Below are 19,723 nucleotides of genomic sequence, written 5' to 3' on the forward strand. Positions count from 1 at the left end.
ATGAGCCCCTCTAATGGGGGCCTCCAGCACCCCACAACCACAACGCATTGTTTATCCACCTTCTCAGCCCAAGAAAAAGTTTGAACGCTCATTCATGGCATTTGAGCTTTTTGTAATTTTACAACAACAAAAAGTGCATTCAATTACACAGCAGCCAGTCAAAATTATTTTGTAAACTGTTTATTTGCATAAAATACAATACTTAGTACAAAAATATTTGGGATTTTCATAAGATTCTATATTTGTATTTTCTATAATGAATATACTTTGACATCAGAAACTGTCATATGGGTCAGGAATTTCCTCTTGCATTGTCACTTTGGAAACTATTTATCAGTGGAATTAAGTTAAAGTTATAAATAACATTATAAGCTTATCACAACCATTACTGTCAGTAATCAATTCATAACAGACCGCTTATATTAATATTAAAATATACCAAAAATATATCTAACTTACTGCATGTACGAAAATGACCTCACAGCACATTTTTTATATTCTATCTTGGGTGCGTTTTAAGAAAAATAGAAAGTTAATGCCTATATTCCTGATCATCACCAAGTGGTTCATTCTCAGGGCCCAAACTCTAATCTGTACTTCGTACATTAAGAGTTAATTTCGAAATAAAAAGCCAAGGCACAATAGGCTACCGTGTGGAACAGATTTGAAGTTGAACGGAAAATATGTCCTTTTTTTCAGTACGTCTGGTAATGAAATGGGGAAGGCAGGAAAGCTGGTTGCGGATAAAGGGGCATTGTCTTGTAGTAGTGCAGTGCAGGAGCGCATGAAAAAGTCTTCGGGTAGTCGGAAGGCGAGAGGTGCGAGTGTCTGCTTTGGAACTGTTCAGCGCCCGCGTTCCCCTCGCGCTCTTTCTTCCATTTGGTGCGGCGGTTCTGAAACCAGATCTTGACCTGCGTTTCGGATAGACGGAGGGCTGCAGCGATGCCGTAGCGCTCCAACACCGACAAGTAGTGACTGGAGCGGAAGCTGTGTTCCAGCACGCGCAGCTGCTCGAGTGTGAAGGCTGTCCGGATTCGCCTGGATTTGCAGTTTGACTTGACGGCGCTTTGGCTGGGAGGTTCAGTTTCACTTGAGTTTAAATTCTCCACTGCCCTGGCATCAAGCGTGCTGTACATCATTTCTGACCTTCCATTGCGATGCGCTGTAACATCTGCAAAGTTACGAAGAAAGGTTAATATAAGGTTTCAAGCGCTCCCCTCACCCCGGTCCCAGTGAATCCCATTTTAGTCAAGAGTTAGTCGATAAAACAGTCAGAATCTACAGTAAAAGTTAAAGACGTAAAATAGCATATTTGTAGACACTGCATGTAGCTTTCAGTTGTCTTTTGCCACAAAGAGTATCCTATACCGTTTCTCTTTCAAAAACTGTGGGCCATTATAAAACATAGGCTACGCTAAAACGCTTAGGCTACGCTGTACAAATGCGAGTTCGCGCTTGCAGATAGAACCTTGACAAATACTGCTCTCTTGTGGTAACAGAAGGTCTATCACTTTACAAGCAACGTAAAAAGGTATATCCGCAAATATATTTTGTGTGCTTTTCAGTACATCGCAGAAGATACAGAATAACTCATATGTGGAAGTTACATTTTAATTCCCATTTGTGGTGAATAAAATAGGCTATCTTTAAATTGTTGTGGCCCAATAGGCTACAATAACCTACTACTTGCACTTAATTTGACACTACAGTGTTTTAGTGAATTTCGCTTCTGCCATGAGTGTAGAGTGCTGACCTAGCCTGCATATTGACATTAGTGCCTCCACAACTCACAGTCACACTTTAATAAGGGTTTTGCCTTACCGTCAATGGTCCCTGCATCAGCTTCTCCTGGGGCTGAACAATCTAGTCTTCCGTTAAATTTGGTAGGATCTAAAATGTCTGCAATAGTAAAAGAAGTTTTCGGAATAAGCTGTTGCTTTTCAGGCGGCATAGTGATACTTAATTTAAAAAGTTTATAACAATTTAGATTATGTTTAAAAAATAATAATACAAACAATACTGAATGAAATATTATGATATGGTTCCTGCCCAAGCCCACGACTGCTTGACTCAATAGTGATCTTGTACACGCGATATTGACCCCATATATACTCAACCAGCACACGACTCTCACGCTTATAAAATTAACATTTTTAAAAGCTTCACAACGACACATATGAACAATGGTGGCAAGGAGACAAAACAGCCATTTCAAACCGCTACCCCATATCAGGCCATCCCCCTTCGCAAATGCATAACCAGGAACAGTGTTCGTTATTTAGCTTTGTGGGTCCCCTGCATCCGCACTTTAAAATGCTAATGCGTCTCACAATTGGCGAGGTAAACGCTTGGTTATTTATTGCAGGGCATCTGGTTAAAATGTGCCCTTTTCTTTAAAAGCGTGTAGTTTTTTGTTTAGAGCCGTGTCATTATTTGCAATTCTGTGATTTTACGCTGGTGGGACACGTGAATTTCGGTTGAGATGATAATCTGATCGACTGTTCACAATGGTCGTTGGACAAGGGAGAAAGTATCGGTTGTTTACTCGTATTCGCATTTGAATGGAGACATTTGTGTTTTATTGATTGTGTTTAAACTAAACATCGCCGTGTCCTTTGAAGCAATTTGGTGTTAAATTATATATTCAACGTTTCACAGGGGAAAAAATGTATTAAGGTTAGACGAGCAATATCCCTTATGCACAATTAGAGTAGAAAATTAAAAATGTTTCCGTTGCCTCGGGAATCCTTTAGAAATCTAAATGAATACCTTATTCTGGGGATCATAAGAAAAGCTTTACCCTGAAAACAAAAGTCCAAAGTGTCAGTAGCAAGTAGGCCTTGACGGCCTACTAGAACTCTACTAGGAGGGGATTTCCAGACAATCGATAGAAAACAAAATTTGTCCGAATTATTCATTTTGGGGCCGATGGACATTATTTTCCCCAAACCCAGTTGTAATTTCACATTGTCAAAGTGAGCATTAGATACCACACACCCAGCTATTAAAGAGAAGGGATTTTATATACAACATAGTCTGTGGATAATGCATAAAATTACCAATTGATTTAAACATCAGAGGTTCTTCTCATGGTTTACCAATAGTTTAGAAAGCAAAAATACAATAATTGTTTTTATCACCAGTGTTTTACCCTCAACAAGAGTGGTTGTATGCCTGGGGGCATCTTTTGTAGAATGTAAAGGGTTCTTTCTGAACCTCTCCATTCCAGAGGTCCACATTCCATTCCATAAAGTTATGATTGGCAATTCATAACTTTAGATCAGAGGTGCCAAGTTCAATTTCTGGAGAATAACAGAGTCAACAGATTTTAGTGGTTTCCTTTCAATCATAAAACAACCGAGGCCTTGGAAATTAGGTATGCACAGTCTGGAACCAACCAGTAACCTAATTTATTCACTTAAGTGCTGGAACACAAAAAAAACTGTGCTGCAGGGTCTGGCACCTTTGCTTTAGATAATGGCAAATAAGAATATTTATACAAAATATTTTGTCCCAAGTGCTATTAGGGTCCTAAATGGGAACTAGAGACCAGCAGTGTACTTCTGTCTTGCAAAGTCTTGAGGTCAGTGTCCCAGTAACTGTATATTTGGATTGTCTTTTATAATGTTTACTGTATTGTGTACTATTGTGTGTTTCTTTAATGTACTTTTATGGTGAAGCCAAAGGCAAATTTCAGCTTTGTGGACAATAAAGTTTCTTATTTGCAATCATGCATATTGGATTATTACATGTACCTTACTCAATTAATATGTTAGTTCAGAACAAAGAAGTGTTTTTTTATAAATGTTAGATCAGAACAACACAGAACTTCAAAAAATCCATATGCGTGTTCTCTATGACACGTGCCGCACTGGATTGAAGTGCTGAGCCATAGCATGAGACAATCACACATGGGTGTTCACAGAGGAAGTCCACTGCTTGTTGATGAGTTTTTGATTACCCAAGAGGACAAGAGTGTGTTAATAATGTGGAGCGCAGGGGGTGGCGGGGCCAGTCTACCTGCTGTGTCACTCTGGCCAACGGAGCGAGCAGAGGCCGGCCTACCAGGACAATTAGCAGATGTCACCAGTGGTTCTGACCCTGCCTGACCTGGGTCTTTGTGCTTGGGGGGTGGGTTGGGGGTGGGGAGGTGTGGGAGGGCAAGGGGGGGGGGGGGGGGGGGGGTTGAGGGGCACTGCCAGCAAACAGCCAGCTGGAAGAAGTGTGCCTGCAGTAACAGGTTTTTACCGCCCTCTCCGTGGGATTTGTTGGGGTAATGAGGGGAATTGTTTCCAACTGCGATGAACTCATTTTAAAGCGTACATGGGACAAACAACCAATGTATGATTTTTTTTAATGTCGCATTTTTATTTTATTTTATTTTATGTTTTTGGCAAGGGAGCGGGGTAGAGGGCAGGGAGGATTGCTCTGGATAAGATATTGTGCTAGATAAATGGAATGGAATGTAATGAGGTGTAGTTGAATTTTGGAACTTCAAAACATTAATTACATTTTTATGTTGAAACTGAAGTCAATTGTGCTATTGACAATTGTGTATGCAATTTTAACTTTCAGCTCTTTCTGTCTTTTGGGTGATGAATACATAAAACATTCAAGTAGTGTTATAAGAGGATTGGGTAGGGGTAGTGGTAAAGAGATTTAAGGATCATGGAAAATACGTGCAAAGTTTGAACAGTTATATAGAGCAGTCTGTTTTAGTTTTCTGTTTTTCTCTTTCCTATGTTAGCACATATGACCCTAACTGCAATATAGTATTGATGTGATTCAACCTTTGAATCCAACCTTTATGTGATGAAGATCTTGGTATGGTGTATGATTTTCCCGATGATACAGACATCTATCTAAGAGGCTTGTTGTTGACTTCACTGAATAAAACAGCTTATAAGAGTTAAGGTGGGATCGAATTAAACATTTTACTGTGTATGTAATATACACACATATAATTATTTATATATAAAAGCATAAATACCACACACATACACACACACAGACACACTCAGTAAAATGGGACATATTGATCTATTCAACGAGTCCCCTCTGAGTAGTAAAACACTCAGGTGACTTGACTTCTGCTTGGACACATTATTTGAAGCACAATGGGAAGAGACGGAAGCCCAATTTATGGCAGCCCCGTCCCTGCTGCAGATGGGGCACGACACACCATTAGTAAAAAAACAAAAGACCCGCCACTAACAGCACTCCCCGGAGCTGTCCACATTCCAAGCCATGGCTAATCCAACAACCAGACTGTCTGACCACGACATTTAACTGCTCCCTATAAAATCATCAGCCAACGTTCCCTTTCAGACTCAGCTCGGTTTCCAAAGGGACTTGTTAATAAATACCTGAATAGCATTTCTATTCATGGTCGTAATGAGCATGTTTACAGCGCGTTTAACCACATTATGAGGGGCTGTTTATGCAAAGCAAATCTCTTAATTCATCTGAAAAGACAGTGTGCCCTGAGCAAAAGAGATCTCTTGAGTTTAAGTGGTAGGTTCTATGCAGGGAAAAGAGTTGGCATGAGTGCTGTGCAACCCAAAATTTCACAGAAGCTGTATCAAGCATAAAGAACATGAAATATAAACACAGCTTTCCCCCCATATTTCAGTCCTGAAAAAACAACTTGAATTAATATGACCATCAACTAGTTTGTTAGCTCAGTCTACTTCCTGTACAGATGGTCCAGTATTCTAGTGGATCCAATAAGTCGCTGTGAGATGTAGCACCAGCTGAACACTTCAGCACAAATCAAAATGTAAACCAAATGCAAAAGTGACCATAATCCAACATACTTTCCAGGTAAGATAATTATGGTATTAAGCAATTTAAGCATTAAGCAATTTTTATGACTCACCAAAAACATATTATGATCAAACAATAAATAGGGGAATCTATGGGAACCTAACCTGCTTCTTGTAGTGAATGCTGTAAAATATTAGGTATTACTTGCCATTGCATACAATCACAAGACTGCTGTGGTTACCGAAGCAAATGGGAAGAAGTGGAGAACAAGCAGTAGCGATTGATTTGTTTCCGTCCCCATCGTACGTCATTGTCTCGCGAGACCCACCTGTCGTGATTTCCCGTAGAGTTCCATTTTTGAAAAATGGCGACGAAACAAGAAAAAGATGCAGCACTCCTGGAGAGTGAAGGGTGAGATGCTTTTAAAATTAGAACATGCCTGCATATTTGAAGCACTATACTTTAAGACCTTTTTGCACGATAATGACGTTTGCTTTGAAAAGGCTTGGCTATGTTATTCTCTGATACAACATATAATTGAATGAAATGGCTGGCTAAAGTAGCAGACGTAGCTAAACTAAGTTAGCGAAGTTATTCAACTTTGTTTTAGCTATCACGACTCGCGCCAACGTTATGTTATTTAAATGTTGGAGGCAGCTGTACCGAGACAATTAGAGAACGGGATTGGCAAGTCTTATAATTAGTTGCATAACGTTACATTTGTATATTTCTATTTCATTAGCCACCATCCAGCAGCCAGTTATCGGCATGGATGACGCAGCTAACGTATCTCTGTTGATCAATAATAATAGCTCAATAGAGATGGGGGCTTGTCAACTTCACTGAGTGCTTTTTCTAGCAGTCTGTGCATTAGCTGTGTGACCCTCCTGATAAATTAGTCGGTTAATAGTTTTCTACATTTATTCATGGGAATCCTCGTTGAATTTCAGTGATGCTTCCTTTGGTGATTTGGCAGTGAACATGGACACTGACTCCTCAAACAGCAAAGAAGCGATGGTAAGTTATTTGGGAGGATAATCTCTACATATGAGCAATTATGCCTTGAGCCCTAGAAAATAACGTAATTATTCCCCGGTTCGGAGGCCGTGGACGAGGAGAACAGACGGCAGCTTGGCGAGGTGGAGCTGCAGTGCGCACTGTGCATGAAGTGGTTCACCGCTAACACGTTTAACATTGACACCGCGTGAGTCCTCGCCTCTCAGGATCCCAGAACTGCGTGAGCTTCACATTCCACACGGGACCATTCGTAGTAGCCTACAGTACAGGGGTTTGGTACGAGAGTAACATCCATAAACCTCTTTTTCTTGCAGGACGTCTCTTCCTTTCATTACCAGCTATGTGTTTCACTGCAATATGTGTCATCACAGTGGCAACACTTACTTCTTGAGGAAACCAGCCAGTAAGTCTGTGTGTCTGTACGTCTGTCGGGGTCGGTTAGGTTGTAATTTCATGTGTTACAAATTTCCGTTTCACAAACTCTTATCCATAGCAGCTTAAAAGTGTGTGCTTCTAAGAAGAGTAGAAGAGTAATGCTACGACCCTGATAATCAATAGCAGACAGAAAAATCTACTTTAGTTTTAGAGACCACAGTGAGGTTTTTATGGCAAACCCACCCGCATTTGTGATGGGTTTTTGACTTGGGCCTCTCATGTCAGATCTGAAGGAGATGTGTCTCACCACACTGGCCAATCTGACGTGGAGGTCACGCACGCAAGACGAGCACCCCAAGACCATGTTCTCCAAAGATAAGGTGGGTGTCGTTGTTCTGCACACCTACCTTCGCACTTGTGTCGGCCTGCCGTAGATTGGCCTGCCCCGTAACTCATCCTGCTGAGACAGCGGCATACGGATGTTTCAGGTAAAATGTAGCGATCAGCTGTGGCTGGGTAGCCCCCACCTGTCTCAGCTTCACCCAGGAGGAAGGGATTCATCCAGCGGGGTGCTTCTCGTCTAGTCGCGCAGCTTCCATTGTCTATGATCTGTCTGCACCGACTCTTCAGCTCAACTCATGGACCATGGTGGGCAGCACAATTTGAATGCAAACTTTGCTGGATCTTATTGATGGAGCTCATCGCGAGTAGTCTTGAAATACATTTTGACTTCCCAGATTTGGACAAATCATGCAACTGTGTTTGTAAAAATAAGGTTTAAAACAGGAACTCTGATGTGTCAGTGTGTTTTCCCCCTCTAGGAGATCATCCCCTTCATCGATAAGTACTGGGAGTGCATGACCTCGCGACAGAGGCCGGGGAAGCTGACCTGGCCAAACAACATTGTGAAGGTCATGGTGAGGCCTCCTACGTGCGAACACCACTGACCCTTTTCAGCATTCAATGATCACACGAGTACATGTCTGTGTTTTATAAGGTTTTATCCCTTCATGGTTTGTTTGCTTTCAGACCAAAGAGCGGGATGTTTTCCTGGTTAAGGAGCGCTCTGACCCCGGCAGTAAAGATCCAGAGCAGGATTACCCAAAGTTCGGGCTGCTTGACCAGGCACGTCCCCAAATTTGTTTGGTCGTTCCCTTTCCTCCCAGTCCTATAGGGACTGCAGCTCATTACAGCCATTAAGTCATGGAGCAGCTGCTGTTTGGGATTCAGCAGGCTCCTATCTAAAGCAGATTTGGGAAATGCTGGCTAACGGCCTGAATGTTTGCATCCCTTTGAAGCTGAATCGGCAGTTGCACTGTGCTGCTGGCCTAGCCCACCTGCACAGGGAGCAAAACATATTAGAACATGGAAATATCTGGAGTGATGAGGCCCAAAGTGAGAATTTTATGGGGCCTGAAATCCCTGGTGGCACCTGTGGTCATGGACAGCGGCTGAGAACCTGTAGGCAGGAAGGGGTGCTTAAGTAGCGGGAGCTTGGACTAATCCAGAGTCCTGAGGCCAAACCTATCCCTTGTGGGAAAAGGCTTGCTGCATGGCAGTCCACTCAATACTGTGAAGTCCCATGGTACAAGTAGGTGTCTACCCTGGTACAGTCACTGAATGTCACATCTACACTCACAATCAGTATATTACTAGTCCCTTTATTTTTTATTTTACTTTGTATTTGTTAACAAATGATATTGCACTATTAGTAGGTGACACAAACCATTATGAAGCAGTAATTTTGTATTATTAGCTGGTCTCTCAAATCCAAATCTGGACCTGGTTTTCTTTCTTCCCCGGTAATAAAATGAACAATTAATGCGACAGATTGACCAGACTGGCTTCACACCTGGCTCTCAGGTCAATGGACGGCCTTCGAGGACCGTGATTTTAGGAACAGGGCTCTAATGTGACGTTGTTTTGACTGCTGCGCTGTGCACTGTTTCCGTTCCAGGATCTGGCCAACATCGGCCCCTCTTACGACAACCAAAAGCAGACCACGTCTGTCGCCGGTGTGCGAGAACATACCGGTAAGGCCAGTGCTTTCTCAGGCTTGTGTGCTCATCCAGGAACTGTGCATGTTTGTGCAGATTATATGCACATTGTTAAAAGTGTGTAGGTGTCCTTATTTGGGGTTTAAAAAATGATTTTGTAGGCTATATTGAGCAAGTGAATAGATGTTTGTGTTGTTTTACGGAGGACAACTCTATATACACTGAAGGTGTGCGTTATGTTCCAGGTGAATCTTCGTTTGCAGGTGAATATGTGGTGTTTTTGCCGTTAATGTGTGAACACTGATTTGGCCACTGACTGAAATGGTTTGATTTATTTGCTTGCTTCGGCTGCTGTTTGCTACATTACCATATGCCCCTACCACTTATACCACTCATGTGCACACACACTTAAGTTTATGGTTCTCCATATAGGTCCGCTTGTGACTAGGACTGAAGTCTGTACTGTTACATTATTGGCATTTGGCAGACGCTCTTATCCAGAGCGACGTACAACAAAGTGCATACCCATAACCATGGGTAAGTGCACTGAAAGACCCTAGAGGGAAGTACAATTTCAATTGCTACCCGTACAACAGAGATAAGAACCAGGGCCAATTTTTTTTTATCAACAAACAAACAAACAACAAAGCAAAAGTGACCAAACTTAACTATCCAAATACTGCTTACCTAGCCAACTAAAAATACCGAAACACTACTTAAATCACAAAGACAACAATTAAGGTTCACAGGGAGGTAGGGAGGGATGGGGAGAGGTGCTGCCTGGTGCGTCTTCAGTTTGCACTTGAAGGTGGGGAGAGATTCTACAGTTCTGACCTCAACGGGGAGTTTGTTCCACCACCATGGAGCCAGAACAGACAGTAGTCGTGAGCGTGAGGTGGAGGTTCGGAGAGGGGGAGGTGCCAAGCGGCCTGTGGAGGCTGAACGAAGAGGTCTGGCAGGGGTTTAGGGTCTGATGATTTTTTGTAGGTAAGCTGGGGAAGACACCTTAACTGCTTGGAAGGCTAGCACCAATGTTTTGATTTTGATGCGAGCCATGACAGGCAGCCAGTGGGACAGTCTGCTGTCCATCACCACACCAAAGTTGCACTGCGTGATGGCGTAAGTGTGGTATCCCTGAGGGAAATGGAGAGATCCAGGTGGGGAGAGGTATTAGCAGGGATAAATATCATTTCAGTCTTGCCTGGGTTGAGCTTTAGATGGTGGTTGTCCATCCAGTTCTGGATGTCACTCAGGCAAGCAGAGATACGGGCAGAAACCTGTGCATCAGATGGTGGGAACGATATGAAGAGTTGGGTATCATCCGCATAGCAGTGGTAGGATAGCCTATGTGCAGTGATCACAGGGCCAAGGGAACGAGTGTAAAGAGAAAAAAGAAGCGGGCCTAGGACTGAGCCCTGTTAAGTGCCTGTATGAAAAGGCACTACATCTATGGTTAGTTGGCAGTATATGTAACTGGAAAGAACCTCATCAAAAAATGGTTTTGTAGGAACAGAGACCGTTTGTTAGCTATGGTCATTTTCTAGCTCAGTACTGGAGAGGCAGTGTTGATTGTTTGATTTTGGCAGTTTGACGTGCAAATGGGGGGTTCCCTTCCTGCAGTTTGCCTGGTCTTTCCCTGTCTGCATACTGTGTGCCTTCTTGTTTGTGTGCGTATGAGCATGCATTCACCATGGTGTCTGAGGGTTTGCAGCCTGCTTGCTTTGCCTTTCCTGTGTGCAGATTTTGTAACTGTGTTGCGGTTGCATGCGAGTGAGTGAGTGAGTGAGTGAGTGAGTGAGTGAGTGAGTGAGTGAGTGAGTGAGTGAGTGAGTGAGTGAGTGAGTGAGTGAGTGAGTGAGTGAGTGAGTGAGTGAGTGAGTGAGTGAGTGAGTGAGTGAGTGAGTGAGTGAGTGAGTGAGTGAGTGAGTGAGTGAGTGAGTGAGTGAGTGAGTGAGTGAGTGAGTGAGTGAGTGAGTGAGTGAGTGAGTGAGTGAGTGAGTGAGTGAGTGAGTGAGTGAGTGAGTGAGTGAGTGGAGTTGGATTAAAGCGTCAGCTGCATAAGGTGTAATGTGGTGGTGGCAGGCGCTCCTGGAGGCCCAGGGAAAGGCAGAGGAGCCAAGCGGAAGCAGCAGGATGGAGGAACAGCTGGGGTCACAAAGAAAACCCGCAGGTTTGGCTGGGCAACCCTACCCATCTAACACCTAAACACCTCTTACTGTGCCCCGGGGCTACGTCCTGATACCACTCTTTAAGTGTGTAATACTGTTCCAGCAAAAAGGGAATCCCACAATGCAGAGCTCCCCTACGTTAAGAAGGGAGGACAGGTATGTGTGGTTCCGAAAGCTGGCAATATTTATTTTCATAGCATAGTTTGGAAAGTTCATGAATAAATAATGGGAGCATATTGACTGTTTGGTGGGGAATTTCAGAATTGAATTGAGAGAATTCAGTCAGATCCTTGTTTAGCCTACACATTTTTGAATGCATCCCCACTTTCAGTTCGAAGTAGGGAATGGACTTGAACAGCGTGAGAAAATAACATTTTATTGATGTTGTGCAAAGTATTGCAGCACTGATAGTTAGAATGTGACTGAAACTTCAGCTTGAATTGGTTTTTTAATTTTTTATAAACATTGCAAGCTGTTCATCTGTTCATGTTTTTCACTGTAAATGAATGCATTGCCGATGGGTACACAGGTTATAAACCCTTTCACATTGATGTGGACTCTTAATATAAGGCACAACCTTTTGATGATTTTATATGTCTGTGTGGGTGAGAAAAATGGAGGATTATAAAAAAGGATTCATTCAGGGTCAAACCTGAGCCGCACAGTAATGCTGCCATGCTAACATTGGTGTGGCACGTTTAACTGTGTATGGTCTCCCGACCCACATTCAGCGACGCGCTGTTTTCGGCTCAGCGCCTGCCTCCCCACGGCTACCCTCTGGAGCACCCCTTCAACAAGGACGGGTACCGGTACATCCTGGCCGAACCGGACCCTCACGCCCCCGACCCCGAGAAGGTGGAGCTGGACTCCTGGGTGGGGAAGCCCATCCCCGGGGACCTGTACCGTGCCTCCCTGCACGAGCAAGTGCTGCTGACCCTCCACGACAGGGGTGAGGGGCCCGCGCAGCGCATTCCCCGGGTTTAAACGCAGAAAGGACAGGGGTGAGGGGCCCGCCCGCACGTTCCCCGGGTTTAAACGGAGAAAGGACAGGGGTGAGGGGCCCGCCCGCACGTTCCCCGGGTTTAAACGGAGAAAGGACAGGGGTGAGGGGCCCGCCCGCACGTTCCCCGGGTTTAAACGGAGAAAGGACAGGGGTGAGGGGCCCGCCCGCACGTTCCCCGGGTTTAAACGCAGAAAGGACAGGGGTGAGGGGCCCGCCCGCACGTTCCCCGGGTTTAAACGCAGAAAGGACAGGGGTGAGGGGCCGGCATTCCCCGGGTTTAACCGCAGAAAGGACGGGTGAGGGGCCCGCCCGCGTAGCGCATTCCCCGGGTTTAAACGCAGAAAGGACGGGTGAGGGGCCGGCATTCCCCGGGTTTAAACGCAGAAACGCTGGCCTGCCCGGTGGCTCATCTTGTAAAGCTACTGTTCTAGTGCGTAGGTGATTCCCGCTGTCTGGTGTCAAATCTGGACCGCACTGTGTTCAGGAACATTGCAAACTTTCCCAGTGAACTTACCGTTGAGATATTTCAAATTTTTATTTTATTTACTGAGGACATTTATAGGGGGGCTACACTTTGTCACAAGGCATTGTTAAGATTAAGATCATTAGACATGTGAATTGTATTGGGCAAATATTTTCAAATCCTTCTCTTGGCATCTTTCTTGGCTGTGCTCTCGTTGTTGATGAACAGAAAGAAGGCTGAATACGGTTGCTAACGGTCTTAACATTCTGGCATTGGAGCAGCAGTCGTGCGTGGTCCCTGACCCTCTCCTGTTGCCATGTTTCAGCCCCCACGCTGAAGGTCTGGGACGACCGTCTCACGGTGACGGGGGACAAGGGGTACTCCATGGTGCGGGGGTCCCACGGCGTGCGGAAGGGCTCCTGGTACTACGAGGTGTTCGTGGACGAGATGCCGCCGGACACGGCTGCCCGGCTGGGCTGGTCGCAGTCTCTGGGTCAGCACTCAAACTCCCCGCTTTGGTCTTGCATCTGCTGCTTTTAGCGAGGCACCGTTCTGATACAGGGGAAACCATGCTATTACCCAATCATTCTGGACCACGTGTCCAGCTATAGCACTGTCCTCTGTGCGAAAAAGCACGTACCAAGGCCTCTGCAGCCAAATCCGTACTGTACCAGTGGCAATTTCACACATTTACACAGTTTTGAGGCAACCTCCACATTTAATTGGTTAGCCCGACAGTTTATTTGCTCTGAAATTCTGCTCCCGACTGCACAAGTATCCTTGGTGAAGTATTCAATGGTCTGAAAATGTGCATATTGTAGCAAATTAAGCTAAGGTGACTAGTTGGGACAAAAAGCAGAAGCGCGCACTCCCACCTTACGATTCTACCATGGTCCTCTTGCATGTGTCAGGTAACCTGCAAGCCCCGCTGGGCTATGACAAGTTCAGCTACTCGTGGCGCAGTAAGATGGGAACGCGCTTCCACCAGTCCGTGGGGCAGCACTACTCAGACGGCTACGGCCACGGCGACACCCTGGGCTTCTACATCCATCTTCCAGCAGAGACCGAGACCGGCAAGGCCCTGCCAGACACCTACAAAGACAAGGCAAGGGGTTTACCACAAGGGGGCGATGTAGCGCATTTCCCATGTGTCCTTGTATACAAGGGCTGGGGTCAGTTGCAGACATATTCAGCCAGCTCTATAGGAATGAGTTGAAATTCTGTTTGTTAATTGAAAAGTTCTCCTGGAGCACCACAGACATTTGTCAGTTTGTTGATTGTCAGTCACTCTCCTATCTTCCAGGCGCTGATTAAGTTCAAAAGCTACCTGTATTTTGAAGAGAAGGACAACGCGGACAAAGCAGAGAAGAGTCTGAAGGCTGTGAACTCAAGCAAAGTGGGTGTCCTCAAATCAACTTTAACATTAATAATGCATTTCATTTTTTCGCATTTGTACAATATGTGCTGTACAGAACAAAACCGGATGAGTACGATCAATATAATTACACAGTTGGCACTTAATGAACTGCATCCTTACTGTCAGTTCGTTGCATATTGCAGAAAACACAAATTAGTCATCGTTCAACAATTCACAGAAGTAGTGCGCACTGAAGTGTAGACATATTGTGCATACATGTCTGAATGCGTGTGTTCCTCACACACTTTCCCGGGTCCTCACTGCAAAAGGTAATTGCGTTTTCAGTGGACCTGCCTGATTAAATGGAAGTAAAGTAAAACACAAAGTCTTTTGGGCCAGATTCAGGGTGTGTTAAGAAGAGCGTGTGTTCTCCCGTCAAGCTGTGCGTCAGCCCTCCTCTGCTTCTTGAGAAAGGAAAACATATTTTTGTCCTCCTTCGTGGAAGCCGGTCCCGTGTCCCGCTGTTCTTGGGAGCAGTTGTGGAAAAAAGTGTCAGCCTGAAAAAAGTGCGAAATGCAGCCCATTTCTAAACTGATGCATTGGATGTCCTTTACCGTGATGGTGCTGTCAGAGTGCTGATGGCTTACCTGTAACCTTGTTAAGCCCATTGCCCTTAGTCACTGATAAAAGACAATTCTCTGTCAAGAACATCTGCATATGTGCTTGTGCACTTAGCCTGTGTGTACCTCATATTAAAGGATTGGGATTGTTTCCCTCGCTGTGGTCCTGTGTCTGTAACCAAAGACGTCTCCTCTTCTGTCCTCAACCTCGCCCACTCACCTACATTTTTATATTTTATATCTCTTTTTATTTTTATTTCTTCTGATGGCGGTCGCAATCAATGGAAAGTAATTTCAAGGCTAATTGCGGTTTTGGAATGACCCTGTCCGCTTGTATTGTTTCTCTTCGCTGTACTTGTGCTTCTTTGCCTTCCGCATTGCAGTGGCTAGCTGCAAATGCTCCACTGTAACCTCACCCCTCCCCACACACAAACATGTCTTTAAAAGGCAAATTCAGGCAGCGGAGCATGGACTTAGTAAATGTGCTTAAAGACGGGGATTGCCAGTGCCTCAGAATTATCATTGGGCATGGTTTATTTTATAATATTTATAATCATTTCAAGATAAAAATTGTAGTATATTCATTATGAAAAATGTAAGCCTTATTTAAATGGTCAGCCCAGTTTTGAAGAATGTAGATGCCAGTAGGGATCGGGTGGGGGATGAGGTTTGTGTTGTGTTGAGGTTTGTGTTGCGTTAGAAAGATTAACCTTGACCTCCTGTTGCCTTCTGTCTCCTCCTCTCCCTTTTTGGTGCCAGATTATATTTTACAAAAATGGGGTGAGCCAGGGAGTCGCTTATAAGAACCTGTTCGAAGGGCTCTACTTCCCCGCCATCTCCCTGTATCGGTGCTGCACGGTGAGTCCCGGCCCTGCCCGACCCAGTTCGACCCGGTCCAAGCCCTGTGTGAGACCGTGGGGTTCGGTCACTCCCTAAAGACCCGTTTCCCTTTAATCTATTGACTTAGTGCATTCCTGTATCCAGCTCAGCTCTGCTCACTGATTAATGTCCCCTGTGGCGTTTATGTTATGATGGCTGTGCTTGTTGCCTACTGTGTCCGTACAAGAACTGCTTCACTCAAATTACTTTGGGACGGGTCCAGTGGTTTGGGCCATGTGAACCGCAGGGATTTCTGCTGTAGTAGGGAAATGTCAAACATAGACCACTGCAGTCAGCTATTTGTTTTATACTTTCAGTTCTTCTCAGAAGCCTAACTAGATAATAGGATACAAATTGCAGCGGATCGTGAGAGAAGGCAGATGTCTTTGTTGCAGGGAGACGATCGTGTATGAACAGTGCGGATGACATGGAAGAGTGATCATCATGCGACGCGCATTTTATTTTATTTATTTATTTTAAACGGAATTTAATTGTAAGGAAGTTTATTGTGTTTACGCAAAGTGCATTTGCGCAGCTGGCTACTTCACCAAGGCGGTGCAGAATTCAAACACAGAACCTCTCTGTCCATCTCTTCTTTGAGAAGTAATATCCAGTCTTTACTGGTCTTTACAGAGGCCCTGCAGGCCGTTCTCTTAGGTCATACCGTGTATTTGGTCCCTTCCTTTAACTTTGGCCCTTTCTGAATTAGTCTGCAGGACCTCCACGGTCGTGCTCTGATGACATCACTGCTGTGAAATGCAGGTGGTTAAGGGGGTTATGGGTGGGTGACATGCTGCGATTGGACCTCCGCCCAAGCCCTGCCACCTCTGGTCTGCAGGAGAGCTGGTCTTTGGGCACAGTCGAACTTTTGCAATTAATCAGTTTCCAGTTATTACAGAGAAACATTTTCAGTGCCTGACCCCTTGTGCATTTCTCAGGTTTTCAATAGAAATGACCTCATATTGACCTCAGAAGCTAGCCTTCAGAAAAGACAGACTTTTTGGAACTGCAATAAAATCCCCCCCCCTCCTAAATTAGATCTTGTGATTGGTTTTTCTGAGGCATGTGACACATTTAACAGGTTTTAGGAGGGCTGCTTTCTGTGCCCCCAAAAACATCTAAACTCAAATACCGTGTACTTTCTCTTAGGTGTCTGTAAATTTTGGACCACATTTCAAGTACCCTCCAGAGGACATCGATTACCAGCCGGTGAGCACTCTAAAATTTGTATTGCAAGAAACAAATGCAAGAAATATGATTTGTTTTTGTAATGTGTACAGAATGTATGTTTGCTCAGCCGAGAACTTGTAAATAAACTCACTGACTGTTTTAGTTGTGGGTTTATGCAATGACTATTGGTTGTGACACTGATACCTTGGCATTGTTCTCGCTCCTTGCCCAAGGCTTCTCTTTATTGAGTTGCGCGCGTTAAGAGCATCCGGTAAATGCAATGTTAAAGTGCCACTGCAGTGCACATGCTGTTTGTACAGATTGGGAAGTGTGGAAACCCTGTTTTTGTTTTTAACGCAGATGAGCAACATGTCCTCAGTGGCGGTTGTCGAGCACACGATGGCGGACATCTTGTACCACGTGGAGACGGAGGTGGATGGCCGTCGCAGTCCCCCCTGGGAGGGCTAACCCCCCTTCCTCTGCCTCACCACCCCACAACCCTGATTCCAGCCCCTCCCTTCCAATCAGGTTCTCAATTAGAGCAAAGCACCACTGATGTTGCCAGGAAGCCACTCTCCCTGTCCAGAGAGAGATCATTCACAAGCTGTGCCTTAATGCATTTGGGTGGAGTCATGTAGGATGATGTCATTGCTGAGAACATTATTTTTGTGCGTTTGATTTTTCAAAAGCAATGTCACACACACTGGTTACCAAAGTGTCTAGTCTTCTGTTAGTAATAAAGCACAACTGTTTGTTTCCTCATAAGAATAATTTTGAGGTAATCTGTACCCTGTTCATTTGAATTTGTGAATGTTATCGAGGACCAATACCCATCATTTCATAATTTGAAAGACTACTTAACTCAATGTAGGCTGTTAGGAGGGCAAAGCATGCACTCTATAGAGTTTATGTATACATTTCTTAAATTTCAGCTTTGTGAATGGTGTAAATTTAGTTCTGTTCTACCTCTAAGGCTGGGCCTCCGTCATAAACTGTGTAGCTGCCATGTATGGTCATTTGCTTCATGGTAACCAAATGTCTGGTCAACTGATGCATTTTTATAAATATTGTATGATGAGAATGGTCAAATAAAATATTGCTAAAAATAAACCCTTCACTATAGTTTTGTTTTGGGTTTGTCTTGGTTTGATATTGAATGTTTTGAAAGCTCATAGAGCTTGAGTTTTATTGTGGAAAATAATCTCATTATTTCAGTCTTCCTGTTCCTGTCACATTCGATTCAAGTTACTTTTAAATACTTTAAATTCTTTAAGATTTACTTTCAGCCTCTGCAAGATCATTTCCTTTTCATTTGTTTTCATTTGTCAGCTGGAACAGCTAGCCTCTGTATAAATGATCTATTTCCCAACCAGGATGTGTAGGGACTTGTGTGTCCCTTTCCAGGTCGTTTGGTCATTTGAGTAGGTTAGAGTATGTGTGCCTACAGAAGGGTGCATCCACTCGGCACAGACTTTCATAGTAAAGTAGCTAAAGAGCCTTTAAGAACAACACACGGTTCAATTTTATAGCTGAGAATGGATGGGTATTATTCATTTCTTCTTCGTTATGAATTTCTATACATATATTGTTAATTTTTTAAATTCTAGATTCTCTAGATTCAGGAACTGTTTTCGGGCAGTTTGAACCCTTCACATTGTAGCTGTAGCTCTCGTGCCTAGGGGAGCGGTCTGACCCGCAAGGTCAGTGGTTCGATCCCCGGTGTAGCCACAATAAGATCCGCACAGCCGCTGGGCCCTTGAGCAAGGCCCTTAACCCTGCATTAATCCTCCAGGGGAGGATTGTCTCCTGCTTAGTCTAATCAACTGTACGTCGCTCTGAGTAAGAGAGTCGGCTAAATGCCGTTAATGTAATGTAATGTGCCTCTTGCTTGACGGATGGAAATAAGGAAGCCGAAAGCTCTCGGGCCAACATTTTTTTATTGGAAACACAGGAAATGGGGCCTGGAGTAGTGCTCGGTTTGCTCTAATCAACGGTGGCTGTGCTGGGCTGTGTACAATCAGGGTGGCTGTGCTGGGCTGTGTACAATCAGGGTGGCTGTGCTGGGCTGAGAAACTACTTCACTGAAATGTGTCCTATATAATCACTGAAAAAGTTTTATAGATATTTGTATCCGACATGATATTGCAGAAATACTACCGCATACTGGACAATATGTCTTTTTTTCGAATATACTTGGTCTAATACACTACTGAAAATGAAATGCACAGACAGTGCTAGTACATGTTACAGGATATTTGGAGCACAGTAAAATTATATGGTTTCGTCCTTTAAGGCCTTGTGTTCCAGGCCCAACACGTTTTAAGATGCATGTCTGTATACATGCATGTCTGTTATTTTTCATTGAAAATGCAGTCTATCTACAATATAGTCCGGACCAGTATTGTTCCCTATTGGTCCAATGTTGGGCTATGCATACTGTATCACGGGTGAGCAAGGGAGCATTTACATTTTCTACCCTGTAGAGAAAAAAAAAAACATAAAATAAGTTACAGAAATAAGTTACTTTTCTTCACCCAACAAATATTGTAAACAAAAATGTATATTTGTTTAAATCCAAGATTTGATCCCATTTTTCCCAAACCCTTCCTGCTGATGTCAGGAGATGGTGGCAGACGTGACTATTTTCATGATATTTTCACCTGGTCTGACCAGGAGTGGCCATTCGATACGATGGATACAGGGAGCATTGTATCACTCCCCGGTGTGGCCAAGCCAATGTCGTGAGTGACTCAAACATCCAGTCGCGGGGTATGGTTTGCTTGCAAAAATGACATTTTTAGAATTGCATTAAAAACTTTCGTTGGATGAATGGAACCGACTGTTCTTGAGTCAACTTTGTGCCATTTCTCACCAAACTGGCAAAGAGGACATTGAAGAAGAGAGTTGA

General features: G+C 44.1%; 2 protein-coding genes across 4 annotated transcripts; one reads left to right on the plus strand and one right to left on the minus strand.

The window, feature by feature from the left end:
• Positions 1 to 503: 503 nt before the first annotated feature.
• Positions 504 to 1,951, minus strand: pnx (posterior neuron-specific homeobox). Its single transcript, XM_061262136.1, has 2 exons — positions 1,822 to 1,951; positions 504 to 1,171 (listed from the first exon to the last, which is right to left on the minus strand). Exons 1-2 carry the CDS (start codon positions 1,949 to 1,951, stop codon positions 696 to 698), a joined length of 606 nt encoding a protein of 201 aa, XP_061118120.1. The 3' UTR covers positions 504 to 695.
• Positions 1,952 to 6,090: 4,139 nt separating this feature from the next.
• ash2l (ash2 like, histone lysine methyltransferase complex subunit) lies at positions 6,091 to 17,925 on the plus strand. 3 transcript variants are annotated; one of them, XM_061262318.1, is made up of 17 exons: positions 6,091 to 6,177; positions 6,717 to 6,783; positions 6,870 to 6,970; positions 7,098 to 7,186; positions 7,444 to 7,538; positions 7,980 to 8,075; positions 8,188 to 8,283; positions 9,116 to 9,191; positions 9,401 to 9,418; positions 11,238 to 11,325; positions 12,055 to 12,272; positions 13,115 to 13,282; positions 13,701 to 13,894; positions 14,093 to 14,185; positions 15,526 to 15,624; positions 16,795 to 16,854; positions 17,176 to 17,925. In XM_061262318.1, exons 1-17 carry the CDS (start codon positions 6,131 to 6,133, stop codon positions 17,281 to 17,283), a joined length of 1,713 nt encoding a protein of 570 aa, XP_061118302.1. In that variant the 5' UTR covers positions 6,091 to 6,130; the 3' UTR covers positions 17,284 to 17,925. The 3 variants fall into 3 exon arrangements, with proteins under 3 accessions (XP_061118302.1, XP_061118303.1, XP_061118304.1); XM_061262319.1 differs by lacking the exon at positions 9,401 to 9,418; XM_061262320.1 differs by lacking the exons at positions 6,091 to 6,177; positions 6,717 to 6,783 and having other exon boundaries at positions 6,873 to 7,003.
• The last annotated feature ends 1,798 nt before the right edge of the window (positions 17,926 to 19,723 follow it).

Source organism: Conger conger, chromosome 12 (genome assembly GCF_963514075.1).
Source record: "Conger conger chromosome 12, fConCon1.1, whole genome shotgun sequence".
In the NCBI taxonomy this organism is placed as follows: domain Eukaryota; kingdom Metazoa; phylum Chordata; class Actinopteri; order Anguilliformes; family Congridae; genus Conger; species Conger conger.